Raw genomic sequence first — 20,321 nt, 5'->3', positions numbered from 1 at the left:
TGCCTCCCCGACGTGCAGGTGCACAGCCCGAAAGCCTGAGTTTGGGAAGGCAGAAGTGGGGGGGGGGGGGGGGGAGAAGAAACAGGAGGTTATGTACAGAAAAGCCAAGCAAGTCGATGGAAAACAAAAACAAAGTAAAAAAACCCCAACAATCCACCTCCCTCCCCAGACATTCCCTTCACTAAGGAGTAGAAACAAAATTGATACGAATAGGAGTAATATGTAGGAATCGTTGATGCTACAAAGCGGCTGCCCCCACCCCACCTTCCTTGGGATCCGGTGGGAGAAGCCAGGGGCAGGGGACGGGCAGGGGACAGGCAGGGGCTGCGGCGCCCGGAGCGGCGGATCCCGCTCTCCCACCGCCTGCGATGGGAGCCTGTGTTGTTGGTATAATATCAATTCGTTTAAAATATGAAAGTCAAGTCGCGTAGACTGTGACAGAAACCGTAACAAAAGGTGCAAGCAACAGACAATGTGATGTGCTTGTACAGATATTGTAATGATGCAAATGAAGTGGAGGGGACGAGCTGCCTTATTATGTACATAAATACACAGTGGCTCGTTGTGCCATCCTTGAATGCAGGAGAGTGAGAGAGAGAAGGGGAGGGAAAGAAGGAAGAGAGGAAAAGAGAGAGAGGGAGGGAGGGAGGAAGGGAAGGGGGGAAGGAGCGAAGGGAGGAAGAAAAAAAAAAAAGGGCTCAGCTCGGAAACTGCTGCCAGTTTTGAGCAGCGCGCACCGCGGGCAGCCCCTCCGCCGGGCTGCGCGCACCCACCGCCTGCGGCTGAGCCCCCGCTCCCGGAGCAGGCAGGGGGGGAGGCTCTGTGCGGTCCCGCGCAGGAGGAGGAGTAGAACGGACGCTTTCCAGGCATCAGAGGGAAAACTGAAAGAAAAACGAGGAAGGGCGAAAGGCAAGGTAAGGGGATGCGGCTGCGCGGCTCTGCGAGGCCCGGGGGCAGCCGCACCGGCTCCGCAGCGCGCCGGGATGCGAATCCCGCATCGCTCGGGGCAGTTTCCCTTGGGAACATCCTGGCAGGGTTTTTGTAAAGAACGAAAAAATGCCCTCAGCACTCTCGGCTCGCCCCAGGCCGCCTCCTCCCGCCTGGCCGGGGCTGGCGGGGCGGGCTGAGCGCGGTGCAGCGCCCGCAGGCTCCGCGGGGCTCGGGCTGCTCTGCCCGGCGGGCTGGAGCGCACCCGCAGCTCTCCCCGCACCGGCACCCTGCGGGGAGCCAGCCCGCCCGGCCGCCTTTGGGTTTGAGGTTGGTTTTTTTTGTTGTGTTGTTTGGTTTTGGTTGTTCTTTTTTGTTTGTTTGTTCTTCTTCCCCCCCCCCCCCCATTGTCACGGGGGTAATTATTTAAATCTCCATCTTGAAAAGTTGCATTTGACCCAGGGCGGCCAGGCAGGCGCTTCCCGGAGACAGGGTATGCAAGAGCCCCGCGCCCCCCTCCCCGCAGCCACATCCTATCTCCTCGCTTCCATTGTTGGCAGATTTGGACAGTGAAGAAAAAGAAAGAGAGAGAGAGAGAGAGAGAGAGAGGGAGAAAAAAATAAAGATGCGAGGGTTTGTTCTGGCCCGGAAAGCCGGCGGGGCCCGGCCCCGCTCCCCCTGCACCTGCCTGCTGGGGAGTCCTCCCGTCCCAGTCCCGTGCGGCAGCTTTACGGGGCTTTGCATGATTTAAAATTACCCAGCCACATCGGGGACCGGGCTGCTCCTCTCCGCGGGCTCTTCCACCCTCCTTTCTCTTTCTTTTTCTTTTTTTTTTGTTGTTGTTGTGGTGGTTGTATGTGCAAAGTTCCCCTCTTTATCCTCCTTTTGCTTTGGGGTGCAAAGGCTGGAAGGCAAGAAACAAAAAATATTAAAAAAAAAAATTAGAAGCAAAGAGGAGAGGAGCCTGCCTGGATTTGAGGCGATTTCAATAAGAAAAGAGATTTCACTAAAGGGAGTGTGGGTTTCGGTGGCGGGGATTGTTCTCCCTCAGAGCACGGAGCATCTTTATTAAACGCAATTATATATGTATAAATAAAAATTTATTTTTTTCTCGGAAGTCTAAATCCCGGCCTGGTTCAAGCCCCGAGGCTCGTAGGGGAAAAGTAGCGGAGGGTCTGGCCGGTGTCGGGCAAGAAACGAGCCCTGATCTCTGCTCCGGGCTCTGTCCCTCCCCACTGAAGTGTTGCCTGCAGAGAAACAAATCAAACCTGCAAGTCTCTTCGCTCCGTCCTGCAACAGCTGCGGCCGAAATAACCTTAAAAAAATTTCTTTTTTTTTCAAAATAAAACAAACAAAAAAACCCCCCAAACTCCAACCAAACAAAAAACTACAAACAAAACAAAACAAAAAAAAATCCCAAACCAAAACAAAATTAAAGCGAGATCCTGCGAATTAAATCCTTCCTGGCAGACACTGAAAAAAACCCACAAATGTTCATACCTTTTTCTGGAGAAAAGTGTGCGTGTGCAACCCACCTTCCGCACCCGTTTTTCTTTGGGAACTTGCACAAAAGGAGTTGTTGTGGGCAAGGCTGGAGTCGACTCGGGGTTTTTCCTCCCCTTTATTCGCAGCCGAGGGAGCCGGGGGACTGCGGGGGGCTGAGGGCACCGGGGCAATTGCGGACAAAGCGCAGGTGAAGGAGCCTGCGGGAGAGGGCCAGGAGGGAGGCTGGAACTGAGGGTTCCCCAGGTGGGGAACATACCCCTCAGAAATTGTCTGTCGGATAGGAGGATAGTGAGAAGGCTCCTACAGTATTTAAAAAACAGAAAAAGAGGGGGGGGGGGGAAATGAAGTATTCCGTGATTTATTCCCCAAGCCGTCTCCTTCGTTCTCTTTCTTATTTATTTATTTTTTAAAATGCAGCTTAAATAGGGTTTGTGGTTAAGAGGTAACTGTGTCATTTTATAACCCTATTAGCAGCCATCGATACGTGCTAGTAACGCAGGATAGGGGAGAAGAAAAGCAAAGCGGAGACCAGAGCAGAGGGAGGAAAACACCGAAAACCAGGCAGAAAGCAAGAACTTCCACTCCCTAAAAAAAAAAATCACACCCAAGGAAATCAGCCCCGGGGGGTGGGGAAGGGAGGGTGCTGCTCTGGCCGCGGCCGGTGCCGGCCGCCCCGGGGGGGTCGCTGGGCTCCTACCTGCGGGCGGGAGCCGCTGGCACCGGGAGGCTGATCCTCTACCTGCCGCAGCCCTGGGGGGCGGGGGGGTCGGGGCGATACGCCCACAGCCCCTGCCGTCCCTCCTAACCCCTCCCTGCCGGAGGGCAGCCGCCTTCTCCGGCCCGCCCCGGGACTCGCACACCGGTGGCCGTTTAGTACCGCGATCCGGGGCTGAGCGCGCTTCTCCTTCTTTTTTTTTTTTTTTTTTCCTCATTTTTTTTTTTTTCCCCACTGAGTTTTTCCTGCCTTCCCTGCTTGCGGGTTGTACTTCGAGGAGAAACGGGGAGGAGGGGGGCGATACTGCATTGCCGCTCCGGGAGGTCTTGACCCCCGGGTCTGCGTTCACCGGGAGGGAACGTGGCCCTTTGGGGGGGTCGGAGGGACACCCCGGGAAGAGAAGGTGTCTGGAGGAAAGTGCCCTGGGGGTTGTGGGTCCCACTCAGCTCAACCCCGTTTGCTCAGGTACATTCTTCTCCGGTCTAAGCACTCAGGATTAGGGAAAAAAAAGGAAAAAAAGAGAAAAGGGAAGAAACCCCACGCCGGGCATGTAAATAAATATTCTCTGTGCACGGCCGGGGGATTCGTTTTCTGCCTTCGCCTCTACCCGGGAATAGGTGTCAACTCCATCACATGGCGCTACCAAGTGTTGCTAAAACATGTTGTCGTCTCCCCCCTCCCTTAATGATATGACATCACTTGTCAATCACATTAAAATAACCAGTTGTGCTTCTAGATCTGGGAAAGCTCCCTTATTAAAAAAGAAAACCAAAACAACAGCAACAACAAAATAAAGTTAATAGAACAGAGCCCGCTGTTCTCTAAAAATAAATAAAGCGGGGGGAAATGGAGAAAATAAGGGAAAAGGGGATTTGGAAGGAGCGGGTGCTGGAGCCGGGCGCGTCCCGGGCCCGGCGGGCGGCGGGAGGATCCTCTCCCCGGAGGCTTGGCAGAAAATTGAGGGGAAAACTGCTTAACCAGCCGTGTGAAACGGGCTGCGGAGCGGAGCTAAGCTGCTCGCCTCCAGCAGCCAGCGCGGGTTGCTGATGTTCCCGATGGATGAATTAATTCAATTAAAAACCCCAGTCGTGCCGCCGGGGCATTTAGGGGCCGAGAGCAAGAGCCGGTAGCCGGGTCGCCAACCGCAGGCAGTGAGGACAGGACACAGAGGGGGAAAAGATATAAAATAAAATAAATTCCTGCAAGCCGGCTGGCTAGGAGGTCTTCCAGCTCAGCCACGAGAATTAAACCGCTCCCTCAGCAGAAATCGTTCATCCCTTCTGGAAGAGACATTTATTTTTGCCAAGGGTTTTAATGGAAGGGCGGGGGGGGGGGGTTGCAAAACGCGAGATGTGGGTGCGGGGGCAGGCGCCGGCAGCAGTGCCGGGACCCCGGCGAGGGGAGGGGGCGGTGGGACTCCCGGCCCGAGGTGGGGAGGGCGCCGGGCGGGGGGCCCGGCCCGAGGCAGCGCGGCCGGCAATGCTGCCCGCTCGCCCCTTTTGTTTTGCTTCGCTTGCCGGCCCCCGGGTAACCCGAGACGGGGGCTTCAGGGAGCCCTGGCCGGGCAGCGCCGGGGTCTGCCTTGCCATAAATCAAGCCGCCTGATTAATCTTTACAATTTGTCTTTTAAAACAAACACGAACGAATTATCAGCTCGTTAACTGCGATTTTATCACCTGCCTAAAACAAACAGCCCACCCCACTTCTCCCCCCCCCCCTTCGCCCCCCAACTAAAAAACAAAAACAAAAACCCGGTCCCGTACTAATGGCAGCCGGGCAACAATTAAAATATCCGTATTAATTAATAAAGGCATGGCGAGGCGGTCGGCCGGGAGCTGAAGCCGGCGGGTGATGGTGGCTGAGCAGCCCCGCTGCAGCAGGACAGACCCCCGGGCGCGCCCGGCCCCGGCAGCCTCGGGGCTGGGGGCTGAGAGAGCTGCGAGGGAACTACCTGCAACCGCCTGCGTTCATTGTACACTCGCCCTCCTTATAAAAAAAAAAAAAATCCGTTTTGGGGAGATATTTGGATGGTTTTATTGTTGGTTTATTTGTTGGGTTTTTTTTTAGTACACGTAGAAAGCAAATCGCTTCGGAGGCGGAGGCAGAAGCCGGATTTTTAGAAAGTTCGCTTGGTTCTCTCTCTGCCTTTCAACTTTCCTTTTCCTTTTTTCTTCTTTTTTTTTTTTTTCTTTGGTTGGTTAGGTTTTTTGCTTTGTTTCCCTTTCCTCCCTGGCACCTCCGGCCTAAGCCCCTCGGGCAGGCTCCGCAGCGGCCAGGCAGCTCGGCCGGCGCGGGGGCACTTGCCTTCCCGAGTCCCGGCCCCTCTCCCACCAAGCCCGGCCCAGCGCCTTGTCCCTGACCTGCCCGGGCCAACCAGCCTGTCCTGGGAGAAGCCGGCTCCACCGCCTCCTTCCGCGCCCGGCAGCCGGCGAAGGAGCTGCCGCTTGCGGACCCCCCACTCGGCGGCAGGAGGGGGCGAGGGGCGCCGTGGTCCCGGCGCCGCCGAGCAGCCCCGAGGGCAGGGGGCCGGGGGGAAGCGGGGTAACCCGGGCTTTGGATGTAGGAGGCCGGCGGGGGAAAAGGATGCGGGGAGAGCAATGCCGGCTCCCCCTGCTCCAGCCTTTGGCGTCCTCAGCCCGGCCCCCGCTTCCCCGCCCCACTGAGGGTCTCCCCCGGGAGGCTGCGCTGGGGTCCCCTGGGGGTAGGTTTAGGGGAGACAAGGGGTAGCGGTGGGGGAACAGTTAGAGAGGGAGCCCAGTATCGCTCCGGCCAGACGGGCTCCACAGCGAGGAAAGGGAGTTTTATTATTATTACTGTCATCATTATTATTATTATTGTTATTATTAAAAAAAAAAAAAAAGATCATTTCCTGGCGAATTTGGCAGTGGCGGGTGACGTCAGAGCCCCGGCGTCGTAGTGACTGGGGCGGCCGGGCCAGGGGAGGTCGGCTCCTGCTCCCAGCCCCCAGCGCTGCCCACCGGGGGGGCGGCCCTGGGGGCAGCAGCATCCTCAGGCCGCCACGCTCCCCCCGGCATTCCCCTGCCGGGGCCCGGCACAGCTTGCACGGCACCGACCCACTCCCACCGTCCCTGTCCCGGCCGCGCCGTCGGGCTGCAGCCGCCTGCGCTGCCCAGCGGGCGGAGGGGCTGCCCCCACCACCCCCTGCCCCGCTCCCCGCCACCCCCTGCCCCGCTCCCCGGGTGCGGGGCGGTTTCCTCACTCAGCCTCCAGGTCCGAGGTTCTAAGGGCTTGCGACCAGCGTTTCCCTTTTTTCCCCGAAAGCAGTGTCTGAGGAATGGGAGGGGAGCGCTTGGGAAACGGGACCTGCAGCAGAGCCTGGCCGCAATCGGGGGCAGTTGGTTGGGACTTTCTCATTATTACTATTTTCCGCCTCAAAAGCGGACGGTTTTATCCACACCTACGGCGGTGGCAGAGTCCGACCCGCGCCCCGGCTGCAGCCGCGCCGCAGACTCCCCAGAAAACGCCTATTGAACCGGGCTGTGCCTTACTTCCCCGGCCTAAGGCACACATGTAATTAATTGCAAATATTTGAACGGTGGGATTTGATTTTAAATAAAAGAGAAGGGGGGAAAAAATTGGGTTACAGGGGGAAAAAAATGGGATTGCGGCGCCGCAGCCCCACCGGGTAGACTGTAGCCAGTTCCCAGGCGCCCTTCTGCCCCGGCCCAGCTCGGCTCCCCCGGGCCCGGCCTTTCGCTGCCGCAGCCGCCAGCAAACGCAGCCCGGACCCGGGTGCTGCCATCTGGGGAGCCGGGCACGACCTTTGATTGCCTCGCAGCCCGCGCAGCCCAGAGGGCAGCGCTGGTCGGAGCGGCCTCGCTGCCCGGGCCCTGGTCGCCGTGCCGGCTCCCGAGGCCGGCGGGGAGCCTCGCATTTATTTGGTTTTAATTCTTTTTTCCCCTGATTCAGCCAGTTATTTCAAACTAGCGTGATGGGAGCGAGCACGATGGGGTTTGTCCCGCTCCCGGCTGCGTGCTGCTGTGCCTGATTTAGGGGATTTTAAGCTTATTTATCTCCCCAGTGCCGATTTTCATCCCCCCTCTCAGCCCCGGGCATCCCGGCGGCGGCGCTGGGAGTACCCGTCGGAGCCAGCCCCATCTCCGAACCCTTCCCGCACTTCGTCCTCGCCTGCCCGATCCCCCCCATCCCCCCCCGCATCCCAACACACCCCAGCGGGACCCCCTATTTTGTCGTCCCCGCCCCGCAGGGGCGTGCAGCGCTCAGGCGGGGAAAGCCCCCACAGCGCTGCCGGGCTAGGATGCTGCGGGCGGGGGGAGGGGGATGGAGGAGGGGGTCTGCGCCGCGCTCCCCCCCCCCCGGGCCGGCTCCGTTTGGGGCCGGGGGTGCGGTTGGGGGCGGTGTGGGGCGGCGGGATTGGCTGGCCCGGCCGCCGGCCCTGCGCGCCCCGGCCCGTCTGCGGCGCCGCGGCCAGCTGGCGCCAGCGCTCATATAGGATGCGCGGGGATGGGACCGAGCCGGCCAGAGCAGCGGCTTTGCCATCTGAGTAACACTCTCCATCCAGCCTCCTCCCGCGCTCACGCTGCTTTCTCTCCTCACTTTTATTTATTTTTTGATTTTTTAATTTATTTTTTTTTAATCCCCCCCCCCCTCTTTTCTACCCCCCGTTGCGCACTCGCATCCTCCGAGCAGGCATCCATCACCACCGCCCCGCGGAGGCAGCCTGCCTCCCGTCCTGGGTAAGTGTGGGGCGCGGGGGGGCCGCCGCGCCGCTGCCAGGGCGCCTTTCTGCTTTCGCTTAAAAACCGTCTCTCCCCCCTCTTCTTCTTCGCTCCCCCCTCTTTCTTTCTCCCCTCCTTTTCCTTTTGTGTCACTCGGAGTTCTTGCTAGAACTACGCTGTATTAGATCGGCCGTTCTTCCTTTTTTACCCCTCTTTTGAAGCCAGCTGGAAAAACTCCTGTTGACGTTTGCAGTGAGAGGAGGGAGGAAAAAAAAAAGGAAGCTTTTTGCTTTTTTTTTTTTTTTTTTTTTGGTAAAATAGTTTGAAATGGGATCTTTGTTTATTTTGTGGGGCAACGGGCAGGGAGGACGCTTGACGAGGACTTTGGGGGAGAGGATATTTTTGGAAGGGGGGAGGGGCTCCGCTTCCCCCTCCCCATCCATTTACCGCTGGGAAAACAAGCCGGGGGGAGCCGGCCCGGCGGGCAGCGCACCCCGGGTCTGCCGAGCCTCTAACCCGCCCGTCTCTCCCTACAGGTGCTGCCCCAGACCTGCCTTCGCCACCCGCCTGCGGACAGAGGGACTAGCTGACTCCGGGGGTCCTCCCCCGCCTTTCCGAGGGCGCATTCTACTTACCCGGCGGTCTTGTTTTTAAGAAAAGCCACCCCATCTCCTAAAACCCACCGGCGGCGCCAAAAGCCACCCCCCCCCCCGAATAGCACCATCCACCCCAACACACACCGAGCGCCGCTCTCTCCTGGTCAGGGGGTGGGTGGGAGGGGAGGCCCGAGGCCATGGAGGTGGCCACGGACCAGCCTCGCTGGATGGCCCACCACGCCGTGCTCAACGGGCAGCATCCCGAGAGCCACCATCCCGGACTGGCTCACAACTACATGGAACCAGCGCAGCTCCTACCTCCGGATGAAGTCGACGTCTTCTTCAACCACCTGGACTCCCAGGGCAACCCTTACTACGCCAATTCCGCTCATGCCCGGGCCAGGGTCTCCTACAGCCAGGCACACGGTAAATCAGCACCCGCTGCCCTCCTTGGCACCCCCGGCCCCTTCCCCGCCTGCGCTCCCCGGGCCCCCTGCGTGTCCTGCGCGGAGGAGAAGGAGCTTCCCTCGGGGGCCGCTTCGGTGTGTCGGAGCCGGGGGGAAAGGAGATTTAAAAAAAAACAGGATAGAAAAGGAGGCACGGGTGGATTTTAACCCTAGAGATAACCAAGGACTGGCGGGGGGGAGGGAAAGAAAGGGGGGAGGCGAGAGAGGAAGGGGAAATAGTGTGCGCACAGTCTAAAACTTCTCAGACACGGCTTACTTCCCGGATGCAAAATACAAACCGATTCAAATCGACGATGGATTTTATTTGGGGATGTTTTTAGGAGCCGAAGAGAGAGAGTTGCAGCAGGTCAGAAGACAGAGCAGAAAGGGGTTTGCTGCTTTTTCCCAGGGGTGGGGTGGGAGGAAAAAGGGTGCCTCAACTCCTGTCCCGGGTGGCCGTGTTCCCCTCCTGCTGCCCATCGCTCCTTCTCGCTGGGTTGTTGCTCCCCTCGGAGAAGATGAGGCGAAGGGGCTGTTGCGCCAGCCTGGCTGCTCTTCTCCGCGTTGCGAAATCTCTCCCCACGCCCGGCTCCCCTCCGGCAGCCCGCGGAGCGGAGTGCTGAGCGGGCCGGCAGCTGGGGAGCTTCCCAGAGCCGCTCCGGGCTAAGCCTTCCCAGGCTGAGCTACCCCGCGCTGATCCCAAACGCTCTTGTGTTCTTACAGCCCGTCTGACCGGGAGTCAAATGTGCCGGCCTCATCTAATCCACAGCCCCGGGATTCCTTGGCTGGACAGCAGCAAGGCGGCACTGTCTGCCCATCACCACAACCCCTGGACCGTCAACCCCTTCACCAAGACCCCCCTGCACCCCTCGGCGGCCGGAGCACCCGGGGCCATCTCGGTGTACCCAGGCAGCAGCACCTCCAGCACCGCCTCCGTCTCTTCGCTCACCCCGGCCTCCCACTCCGGCTCCCACCTCTTTGGCTTCCCCCCGACCCCTCCCAAGGAAGTGTCCCCGGACCCCAACTCCACCAGCGCTGCCTCCCCTTCCTCTGCCGGGGCCCGGCAGGAGGACAAAGACAGCATCAAATACCAAGTGTCGCTGTCAGAGGGGATGAAGATGGAGAGCGCCAGCCCGCTTAGAAGCAGCCTGACCAGCATGGGGGCCCAGCCCTCCACCCACCACCCCATACCCACCTACCCCTCCTACGTGCCGGCCGCCCACGACTACAGCAGCAGCCTCTTCCACCCCGGCAGCTTCCTGGGGGGCCCCGCGTCCAGCTTCACCCCCAAGCCGAGAAGCAAGGCCAGGTCCTGTTCGGGTAAGTGTCGTACACCGTGGCCTTCCCTTTCCCGCAGCGGCTGTACCCTGGGGCGGAAGGGCCAAAGTGAGGGCCGCGTTGCCGGGGGGTGCGTGCTTGGTTTGGCTGGCTGTTTCGGAGGTGAAGATGCAGGCTATGGAGAGGCTGGGTGCTTGTGTCAGTTCTCCTCGGGACAGAAGGGCAGGTGGCTGCTTGCTCCCTCTTCTCTGCGTTTTTAATATGGGAAATGGAGCTTGCACTAGGCTTCTGTGGGTGCCAGGGCATCCGTTTGGGCCCCCGAGCCAGCAGGCACCAGCAGCAGGGCGCTCACAGGGCCGAGGGACACGGAGACCCGTGCAGTGTGAGCTGGCAGATCGAGCAGCACAGAGAGGGATTTTACGTAAGAAAAAAATGTGTCCCTCGGGAGAAAAGCTGTCTTCGGCCTCCACCCTCTCCCCCAAGTCAGTAATCCACCCCCCCTCCCGTCAGATGACATGTGGGGACTTTCTAGCCATAGGTGTTTCTCCCTCAGTAATTTCCACGTCTCTCCATTACCACGAACCAAGGCCCCAGTGCAGGATGAAAGCGAAACTTACGCGGCCGGGCTGCTTCAAATCGCAGAGGGCCTTATTTCCTTCACGTTCTACAGGAGCAAAAGTTCAAATATAGTTTACATACCAGTGCGAAAGACTAAAGTGTCCAGTCGTTGCTAACTTACTTCAGCTTAACTTTAACTAGAAAATACTCCCTCCTTGCTCCCCCTCCCCAACCAGACGTGTCTCTGCTTCCAAGCGACTGACTATAGACCTTTGTGTGCTCAAAACCCTTCCTTGCATTTCTTCCTAAAAGTGCCCTCCTAAATCAGCAAAATTAGGTGATGGACAAAGTTTTGATCCCACTTTGAAATCACAGTAACTGTATAACTAGGCAGACGAATTAAGACACTTTGTGTAATCCCATTAACCTTCCTGCTTTTAACATCCTCAGCCATGGAAGGAAATGAAACACGGTATCCTGAAACTGACTTTAGATAGCCCTTTAAAAATAAATGGTTATATATGCTTGTGTGTGTGTACTCTTAAATAACATCGGGCATCTATGCTTACAAATACACCACAGCATTTATTTATAAAGTAGACAATAATTTAGAAATGTGATCTCTTCTGAGTTTTGCAACAATAGTATCAGCTATTTTACAAGCTCATCAGCTCTGTTTCAAATGGCTCCTCTGAGGGGAAAAACACTCTCTCCCTCTGACTTTACTTAAATACAGTTGCTACTATGTATACGTATTTTTTAGTAGCCAGGAGAGCAGTAAGAACAGGCAAGGAGTCTCTATAGTTTATAAACAGATTCACAGATCCAGGTCTCTGGAGATAAAGGGATCTCGAGTAGCTCTTTTATTTTTGTCCTGTAGCTGCCGATGATTTTATTGGATGGGGAAATGAGGAGCTTTTTTGTTTTTGTTTTCTGGTGGATTTTTATTTATTTTTATTTTATTTTTTTCTGTAAGGGAGCCCCCTGTGCAAGGAACTGGGGAAAGTTCGTGACCACTCAGTGTTTTTGTAGGAAAACTAAGACTCACGACACGACGACTCCTGCAGCTTCCTGCCGTAGCAGGGACAAAAGCTACAAATGCAGCGCCACAGAGCTCCCCTCATTTTTCACTGTAGACTGTGTTGTTTAAAAGCCACCCACTCCCTAGATTAAAGGAGACACAAGCCCTGCTGAACTCAACATGGCCTGCTTCAGTTATTAGCAAAAAGAATTTCCTCTCCAGTTAAATACTGTAGGATTTGCATAAACTACATTAAGAGAGATTTCTATATTAAGCAGACCTGCCCTCGAACCATCAGAGGCAAATGAACTTTTAGCAGAGAGCTTTCTGAGGCAGACAGATATTTAGGAGTTACATGCTGGGCTTTAATAGAGCCCTTCTACAATGCTGTGTTTCCCACGTTGTGGTACTAAAACTAATAATGAAGCGGTAACAAGGTAAATTGCTGCCTGCTAAATCCAAACTGTACTGTTGAAAAAGCATAGAAAAGGAAAAGAACTGAAAGCCTGTTTTTACCTGTAATTTCCAGAGTACTTGCTTAAACTGAGCTTTCTCAAAGACCAGCATTAACAGTGTTTTTCTGCCTTTAGAACAAAAATAATAACTGAGCCTTTGGCATTCTGGATCCATTCCCCATCTGCTCGGCTTTACTTTCTCATCCCGTAGCATTTGCAACAGAAAGGAAAGCATAGAACGGGGGGGGGGGTCTCTTTAGATTTCATTCTAGAAAACATCTTTGACTTTCTCTTGAATATGTTGTGTGTTTGCAGGTGTGTGTGTTCGTGCACACGTGTATGCGTGTGTATTTGTGGCAGGAGAACACAGGATCCTGCCATCTGAGTGCAATAGATATGGGAGAGGAGCGGTGCCCGGCACAGATTAGGGGAGTTCACGTTACCAAAATGATAACTTCCATCTGACACAATAAGTGTCACACTTCTTCTCACCTTGGAGAGAGAGCTGCCTATTTCTAGTCATGACATAAAAATACTCACTGGAGTCTGGGCGTTCTCAAAAGGCTGAGCTCCTTGCTGTGTGTGCTGTAGATGTCACTGCTGTCTGATTGTGCTTGAATTAACACACTGTTTTGACTTCTGGAAAATGCCTAAAGGACAATGCAAAAAGCTTTTGTGAATTTGTTTTTAAAGAACGAAATCCGGTTTCTTCGTGTTTCCATTTAGAAGGCAGAGAGTGTGTGAACTGTGGAGCAACTGCTACCCCTCTCTGGAGAAGAGACGGCACCGGGCATTACCTGTGTAACGCCTGCGGGCTCTACCACAAAATGAACGGTCAAAACCGACCTCTCATTAAACCTAAACGAAGGCTGGTAGGTGTCTCTGTTTCTCCTGGGGTTGGGGATAAGCTGGGCAGGGGGACCACACGCAGGCACAAGCCAACGTGTCTCATCCCTGCGCAGCCCCTGCGCTGAGCCCAGCTGTACTGTACACGGGGGTCAGTCACGTCGAGGTCACTGCGCTGCCTCGGGGCAGATCTCCCCTCCCCACCCCCCGCCCATCACCCCCAGCACAGGCCACCAAGCACCTCTGTCCTGAGCCTCCCTGCCGCTCACAATACATGTGGGGTATCATGTATCCGTCTCCCCGTTTATCCTCAGATGACAGCTTTTAATTTAATTCCTCATTTATTTGGCCTCTTGGGACGTTTTGGGCACATACTGGGAGCGAAAGGGTTATGAGCATTGAATGTCCTCCACCGTGTACTAAAAAAAAGTTCCAGCTCCAAAAAGCAAAACAAATCAGATGAGTCAAAGCTACTGCTCCCTACTTAATAATTATTTGTATAAAAGCCATGAAGTAATTTTCACTCATATTCTCTGGCAATATTAATATTGGTTCCCTCCCCAGACAATCCCCTACTGTTTTAAAAAAAAAAAAACCCCACTATTTTTTTTCCATGGAGTCACCTATACTTTGTATTTTCATTTGAGTGATTAAAAAAAAATGTCCTTTCTAAGCTCCTGGTAGTAGTTTCCTATCCGGATATCTGTACGTTAAAGATAAGGAAACTTTGTGTATCTGTTTCCTGACTCTAAAAGCTTTAGAGAGTTTCTATAGGCAAGCCTTGCCAGTCATGCTTGCTGTTTTGAAATTTCTAATACACTCTACTCCACAAATAATGCGTAAAATGCTAAGAATAATAAATATTTTTTTTTTGAGCTTTGTGATTTATGGTGCCTAAGTCTCTAGCTGTTCATGGGCACGTTTCAATGAAGTTTGGAGAGCAGAAAATTGGCATTACTGCTCTAACACTGGGATGGGATACAGAAGATTTCTGTCGTGAGTCAGAATTTCAACTATGCAAGCTTCTTAATGACTTGCCTTCTAAAGTGACTGACATATAGAAAAATGTTAAGACAACAGTGTAACATTATCGTCTCTCAGGCTCAAGTGCTTTCCAGTTTGAATGGGACAGGCCATAGAGTTAAGCAGCATAGTTGAGTTTCACTAAGCCATCTCAAACATGCAAACATAGTTCTCCACCTTCCAGTGTGTCGGGAGACTGTTACACTTGGGTCACTGCGAGGGATTTGGGGGGCACTAGAGAGGTTTTCTTTTAGTTCAGTTGTTTTAATGGTTTGTTTTAATTGATTTACAACTTTGTTTATTGCCCCTTTTTCCACTGGAGTTTGCTTGTTTGCGGGGGAGAGGAGATGGCCATCTTTGGGAATTTTTTTCATCTGACATGCAATACCAAAGTGATTGTATTAATAATGTCAGCGTTTGGAAGTCTGGCATTAATTGTGTTTGGGTTGCATGAGTGTACTTGCAGTAGGGGGTACCCTCTCTTTCTGCCTTTGGCCTGTTCTCACGAGTGAGTAAGGGACTGAAATGTATGAGTCTCCCAGGGCCTGATTCTTGCCTTAAGCTGCTGAGCCATCCATCAGCTTTGGGAAAGTTATAGAGGGCCATGGGGTAAATCAGGAGAGAACAGAACCCCGTGCTTCTCTTTGGTGAGTTGGGCCAGCCTGTGGTTCAAGAGGTTCGAGTGGCACCCGCGGAGCTGGCAGGCGGGGAATTGCAGAGTTCTCCGGGAAACCCACCACTCTGAGACTCTGCTCTCTGCACACACATTAACAGGAGCTTCACTGCTGCTTCACCCTATGGCTCCCAGTGGCTAATTGCAAAAATATCCAAGGAGCAAGGCCCCGGGGAAATGACCACGATTGATATGCATTAGAAAGTAAACTCTGGTAATTTACGAAAAGAAAATAATATTGAGTCCTCAGCATTAATCCAACTGCACAAAATGGGACTTTATTTTGACCACTTCCAGAGGCAGGGCTAATGCTTTCTAATGCAACATTATTTCCCAAAAGATGGGGTGCAATTAGTCTGTCCATAACACTCTACGACAGCAGCTTGCACAAAGAAGGCATTATTGTGGGGTCTGCTAGAGAAGGGCCCATCCAGAAATTACTGGCTGCCTGCTGTTCTAACTTTTCCTGTTCTTGTTTTGGGAGATGGGTGAATGTTTGGGCATTTTTCTTTTCCCCCCACCTTGGACTCAGCAGAACAATAGTTTTAGAAAGGGTTGTGGATTTTGGGGTTGGTTGTTGTTTTTTTTTTTTAAAGACAGTCGTTTGAGGGCTTGTCAGCCAAGAAACTGAGTAGGGACAGAGGCGGCAGACGGGTCAGCGGAATCATTGCTGGAAGGCATGAAATTTGGTTTGCTAAATATTTAAAGAAAGTTGGAGCCGGTTTTGTTTTCTCCCTTTCACTTGTAAATGCAAACTGAATTTTCAGTGATGGCTCTGATAAATACTGCACCCAGTTAAGTAATGCAGTTAGTTTTCCTTTGTGTTCATCTTTCAAGGGCCAGAGTAGGGGTAAAAAAAAAAGAAAAAAAAAAATCACATTCTTTAAGATCATCCCCTCTTTTCAAACCCTGTCCCAAAGCAAAGTAAATCGGTCTCTAAAAAAAAAAATATATATATAAAAAAAAGTAAACGCATTTTCATGATCCATTCTAGAATCCTGCAAAGGGCAAACCTAACAAATAAGATGTCATTTTCACCTCTAAATATTTGTGGACTAAGAGATACATTGTTTCTCTCTGGCCCCTGGTGCCACAGGGCTGGAAGCTGCAGTCTGCACAGGGGGATACTTAGATTTAACAAAATACCTAAAGGCTACTAAATGTAAAATCGCCAGGATTTTTCCCTCAGCCCCGATGCGACATAAAGCTTAGTAACTAGTTCTACCCAACCTAAATATTGAGTCCAACTTGACCTTCCTCGTGATCTTCCTCCTCCTGGCAATACATTTTTTCATTTTCTTTTTCTTTTTGGTTAGTCAGCGGCTAGGAGAGCAGGGACTTGTTGTGCCAACTGTCAGACAACCACCACGACTTTATGGCGACGTAACGCAAACGGGGACCCGGTTTGTAACGCCTGCGGACTCTACTACAAATTGCACAACGTGAGTATTTACTCATCTCATGTGTCCCTGCTTGCCCAGCTGGGATTGATGTCTTAACTGCATGGTGTACGCTAGGCTTTTATTGGTTTCAGGGTTTTGGTTGTTGTTTTATTCCTGCCCTCGTCTCTAAGGTTCCCTTGGGAAGTGACAGCCATTCTTTGTCGGCATAGTGATGCTAAGTTCAGTGACATTACAATGTATCAGCTTGGCTTCTAAGCTTGGGCAAACCAGACAAAATAGAGCTACCACACTTGGTTTGAACTAAGCGTGTTTTGTGGGCAGTTTCCCTTCCAGAAACGCAGAGGCCATTTGGAACGGGCTTGTGCAAAAATTAATCCCAACAGGCCTTCTTAATTTTGATTATTTTATTTTATTTTTTTTTTTCAACATAATGATACCTAAGTTTTTATTTATGATTTAATTTTTTTTTAAATATAAATCTTCAGCAGGAATCACTTGATATGTTTGAACGTTATTTAAACTGTAAGTAACAAGGTTACTGGTACAAGATTGCTCATGTCTTAGGAGTGAATTTGGGTCAACATGTGCCTCCTAGTTTGATGTCTTCTATTAGGAAATGAATGAGGACTGAGAGTAAAGCTACGGGAAAGAGAGTCATCAGCTGCCAAATTCAGTTAATTTTGTTTTTCATGTCTAGGCGTTTTCTGTGTGTGTAGTTTTATTAAACAAATCAATATAAACAAGTTCTGCAGAGAGGAACACCATTTTTTGTTTTGGCCAGAAAAAGGTCTCCATCCAGGAAAAACACATGGGGGCTGTCCAAATATTTTCATTTTTGCACAATAAGGTCATTTTGTCTGCATGAGCCTGATTTTCTCATTTCTTGCAGGTGAACAGGCCTCTGACCATGAAAAAGGAAGGAATTCAGACCAGGAATAGGAAAATGTCCAACAAGTCAAAGAAAAGCAAGAAAGGCTCTGAATGTTTTGAGGAACTGTCCAAGTGCATGCAGGAGAAATCATCTCCCTTCAGTGCTGCTGCCCTTGCTAGTCACATGGCACCCATGGGGCATTTGCCACCTTTCAGCCACTCTGGACACATCCTACCAACACCTACCCCTATTCACCCATCCTCCAGCATCTCATTTGGACATCCACACCCATCCAGCATGGTTACAGCCATGGGATAAAACCTGATGACCAAGAGACCCACCCAGAGATGAAGAACATGGGGCTTTGCCTAAGATGACACCAAGTAAGAAAATGTTCTGCCAAGAGGAGAATGTAGGGATGGCAAAAGGGGATCTTTGCCTCCCATGTGGTTTAACTCTTAATGCTGGACTAAAACCTTGCAAATGATGGGTCTTCTGCAGAAACGTGTAGTGGTGCCTGTAATGCACTTTGCCTCCTCAGGTATAAGGAAAAAAGAACTCACCTGTTCGATACTTAATGTTCCAGCAGGAAGCAAAAGGTGGCAGACGCTGAAGGAAAAGGCTTGGAACTGGCTTTCCTTTCTCTCTTTGTTATTACTGTGAATATTGTAAAGAGATATAAGCAGCCTCCCAGGATGGAATTGGCTCATGGGAAGCCAGACATGCTGGATTTCTATAACGGACTTTGTTCAGGATGGCGGGGGGGGGGGAAGACAACTTTAGGACAACTTTATAAAAGCAATTTTTAAAATTAAATCAGACACAAAGTCATATTTATTTTGCTCTTGTTTTCCACAAAAAGCCTCAACCCCTCTGATTGCATGTTTTTGTGCTGTTGTTTGCAAAGTAAGAAAACCTGCCTTCAAACAAGGAGCAGAGTGGGGAACATATTCAGCAGCCCCCTTGGATCAGCTCTGTGTATCTTCCACACCAAAATATCGGCTAGGAAGGGTGGGGGGAAAACTGGGGGAGCAACAAAGCAGAAATATAGCTGCAATATAGGATTTTAATGTGCCCAAGACTATGATTATTTGGACATGATTTCTTAATTCTTTTCCCTAAGACAAAAGACTTATTTTTAAAAAGAAGCCCCCCTCCCAAGTAGTCTATTATTCCTCAAAACAGCTAGATCAGACAAACCTGGGGGAAAAAAAAACTCTCGGGAAGGCAATCCTGCACTAGTGAGGGGTGGTGAGATACAGACATTTACCAACTGTGTCACAGCTAACTTCTAGCACAGCAAAAAAATATCACAGGGCATAAAAACATCCAACTCACAGACCTTGGAGGTTGAAGCATTTTGTTCTGTCGTGTTGGCAGCTGTCGCTTCAAAATGCAGATTAGCTGCTTGGGTAAACTGAGGGCAGTGCAGCCACCCGGTCCACACGCAGCCACTGCCTGTGCCGTCTCAGGCATCCAGGGCCCCGGTGGACTTCCCAGGGTGGAAGGGTAGAAAGGAGGTTGGAATGACTGGAGAGGGGAAAGAGAGAGACAATCAGTTTGTGCTTCACACATCCGTCAAGGCCCAGACACAGCGACAGCTGATGAGACGAGGGAAAGCATCGTTCTGAGGGGAACGGCCATTTTCCATAGCCTATTTTATATGAAAAAAACAAAACCAAAACCAAAAAAAAGGAAAAAAAAAAAAAAAGAAAAAATATCCAACCTCCCATTATTAAACCATACTGTACGTAAATGACCGACAACAAAGCTATTGCCAATGTGAAGTGTATTCTATTGATTGTTATGATCTGATGCCTCTCGTGAACACAAGCTCCAGTATAACATACGATGTACATATTTAGCTATACTTCTGATGAAAATGCCCCAATGAACAGAGGGGTTTGATAATGTAAACCACGTAAGCTTAACTCTGTGACAAGCTTTTTATAATTTTTTTTTTAATTTTTAACTTTTATTGTTGTTTTTTTATTTTTGGGTTTTTTTTGTTTGGGTTTTTTTTGGATCAAGCCAATTGTATCTTTACTGCAAAAGTCCTGCTTTAAAGAAAAACGATGAAATAAAAATGGATGTATGTTAATTATTTTTTTTTCTAAACATGTAATTCAAATATCTGATAATTAAGAACCAAGCAGCCATGAAAATCCTGCTTTCCTCCTTTTTCTGGTCTGCGTAGGCATATAGGTGCACTTTGTAAAGAAGTGGAAAGAAGCGGGAAACTAAATTGGTTGGAAGAAATCATAAGAATTTTTAATCAACTGAGGTAAAAAATGAGGTCCTTTTTACTTTTTACCTTTTACAATGGTACAGTTGTACATTATTTGTACCCAACTCAAATTTCTCTAGGATTTGGGCAGGGGGGCTGGAAAGGGACGTGGGTGGAAGACAGGGATTACTGATACAGTTGACAAAGTGCAATATATTGTCAGTCACTGCAGCATAGACAACGGCAGTCAAGACTTAAATTATTTTGTACTTGTATCAGCATAAAAAAAAAAAATCTTCAGTATTTTCTGTTTTTATTTTAATTTTTATTTTGCTTATTTTTGGATTAGTGAACTAAGTTATTGTTAATTATGTACAACATGTTTATATATTGTCTGTAAAAAGTGTATGCTTTCCTCATATTCCTTCAAGGTGAATATTGCTAAGAATAATAAAATACCTTTTTTGTGAAAGTAACTGTGCCCCAGCTTCATGTCATAAAGGCTGCTTTTAACAGGGAGAGAGGAAAAATTATTGGAGTAATTGTTGCCAGTAGAATTATTAGCTTAAACTTTATGCAGAGCAGTCTATCGATATTTCAAAAACCTACTAGGGTAGGACAAAAAAAGTAGTTGGTGAATGATTTAGTATAAAAAGCACAGGTACAAAAGCTCATTCTCTGTTGTTTTGGGGTGAGGAGGTCGCACAGTTAAGCAGCTAAAGTTTCTAAACCAGTTTAAAATCTAAGGCAGCAGCCACATTGCAGATGATGAACCGCAGCTTCTCTGGCTTTTTGGTTGTGTTTTTTTGTTGTTTGTTTGGAGTTTTTTTGTTGATTTTGGGTTTTTTTAGTCTTTTTACTGTTTGGATAAATACTTTTCAATGAAAGCAAGTTTTAAAAGCACTGTAAACGTGGAAAAGCAACCAGCTGCCTAATGGATTTCCAGGCAGGGCCTGGTCTAATAGACCAAACAAAGTTGTCCATAGGTTCTTGCACTGCTGGAACAGGCAACACCCATCAACCTGGAAACCTGCTTCTTAGCATTTGGTGTAATTCCTGGTTTGAAGGAAGCAAGG

The 20,321-nt window shown here is 50.9% G+C and overlaps 1 protein-coding gene across 5 annotated transcripts; it reads left to right on the top strand.

The window, feature by feature from the left end:
* The first annotated feature begins 850 nt into the window (after positions 1-850).
* On the top strand, positions 851-19,721 carry GATA2 (GATA binding protein 2). Of its 5 annotated transcripts, none has more exons than XM_051627995.1 (6): positions 851-914; positions 8,385-8,870; positions 9,614-10,210; positions 12,896-13,074; positions 16,061-16,186; positions 17,037-19,721. In XM_051627995.1, the coding sequence occupies exons 2-6, from the start codon at positions 8,642-8,644 to the stop codon at positions 17,334-17,336; spliced, it is 1,431 nt and encodes a 476-aa protein (XP_051483955.1). In that variant the 5' UTR covers positions 851-914; positions 8,385-8,641; the 3' UTR covers positions 17,337-19,721. The 5 variants fall into 5 exon arrangements, with proteins under 5 accessions (XP_051483955.1, XP_051483954.1, XP_051483956.1 ...); XM_051627994.1 differs by lacking the exon at positions 851-914 and adding an exon at positions 7,778-7,866; XM_051627996.1 differs by lacking the exon at positions 851-914 and having other exon boundaries at positions 8,211-8,870; positions 12,929-13,074.
* The last annotated feature ends 600 nt before the right edge of the window (positions 19,722-20,321 follow it).

The sequence above is a fragment of the Apus apus genome, chromosome 9 (genome assembly GCF_020740795.1).
Source record: "Apus apus isolate bApuApu2 chromosome 9, bApuApu2.pri.cur, whole genome shotgun sequence".
In the NCBI taxonomy this organism is placed as follows: domain Eukaryota; kingdom Metazoa; phylum Chordata; class Aves; order Apodiformes; family Apodidae; genus Apus; species Apus apus.
This window is presented reverse-complemented; position numbering and strand designations above follow the sequence as displayed.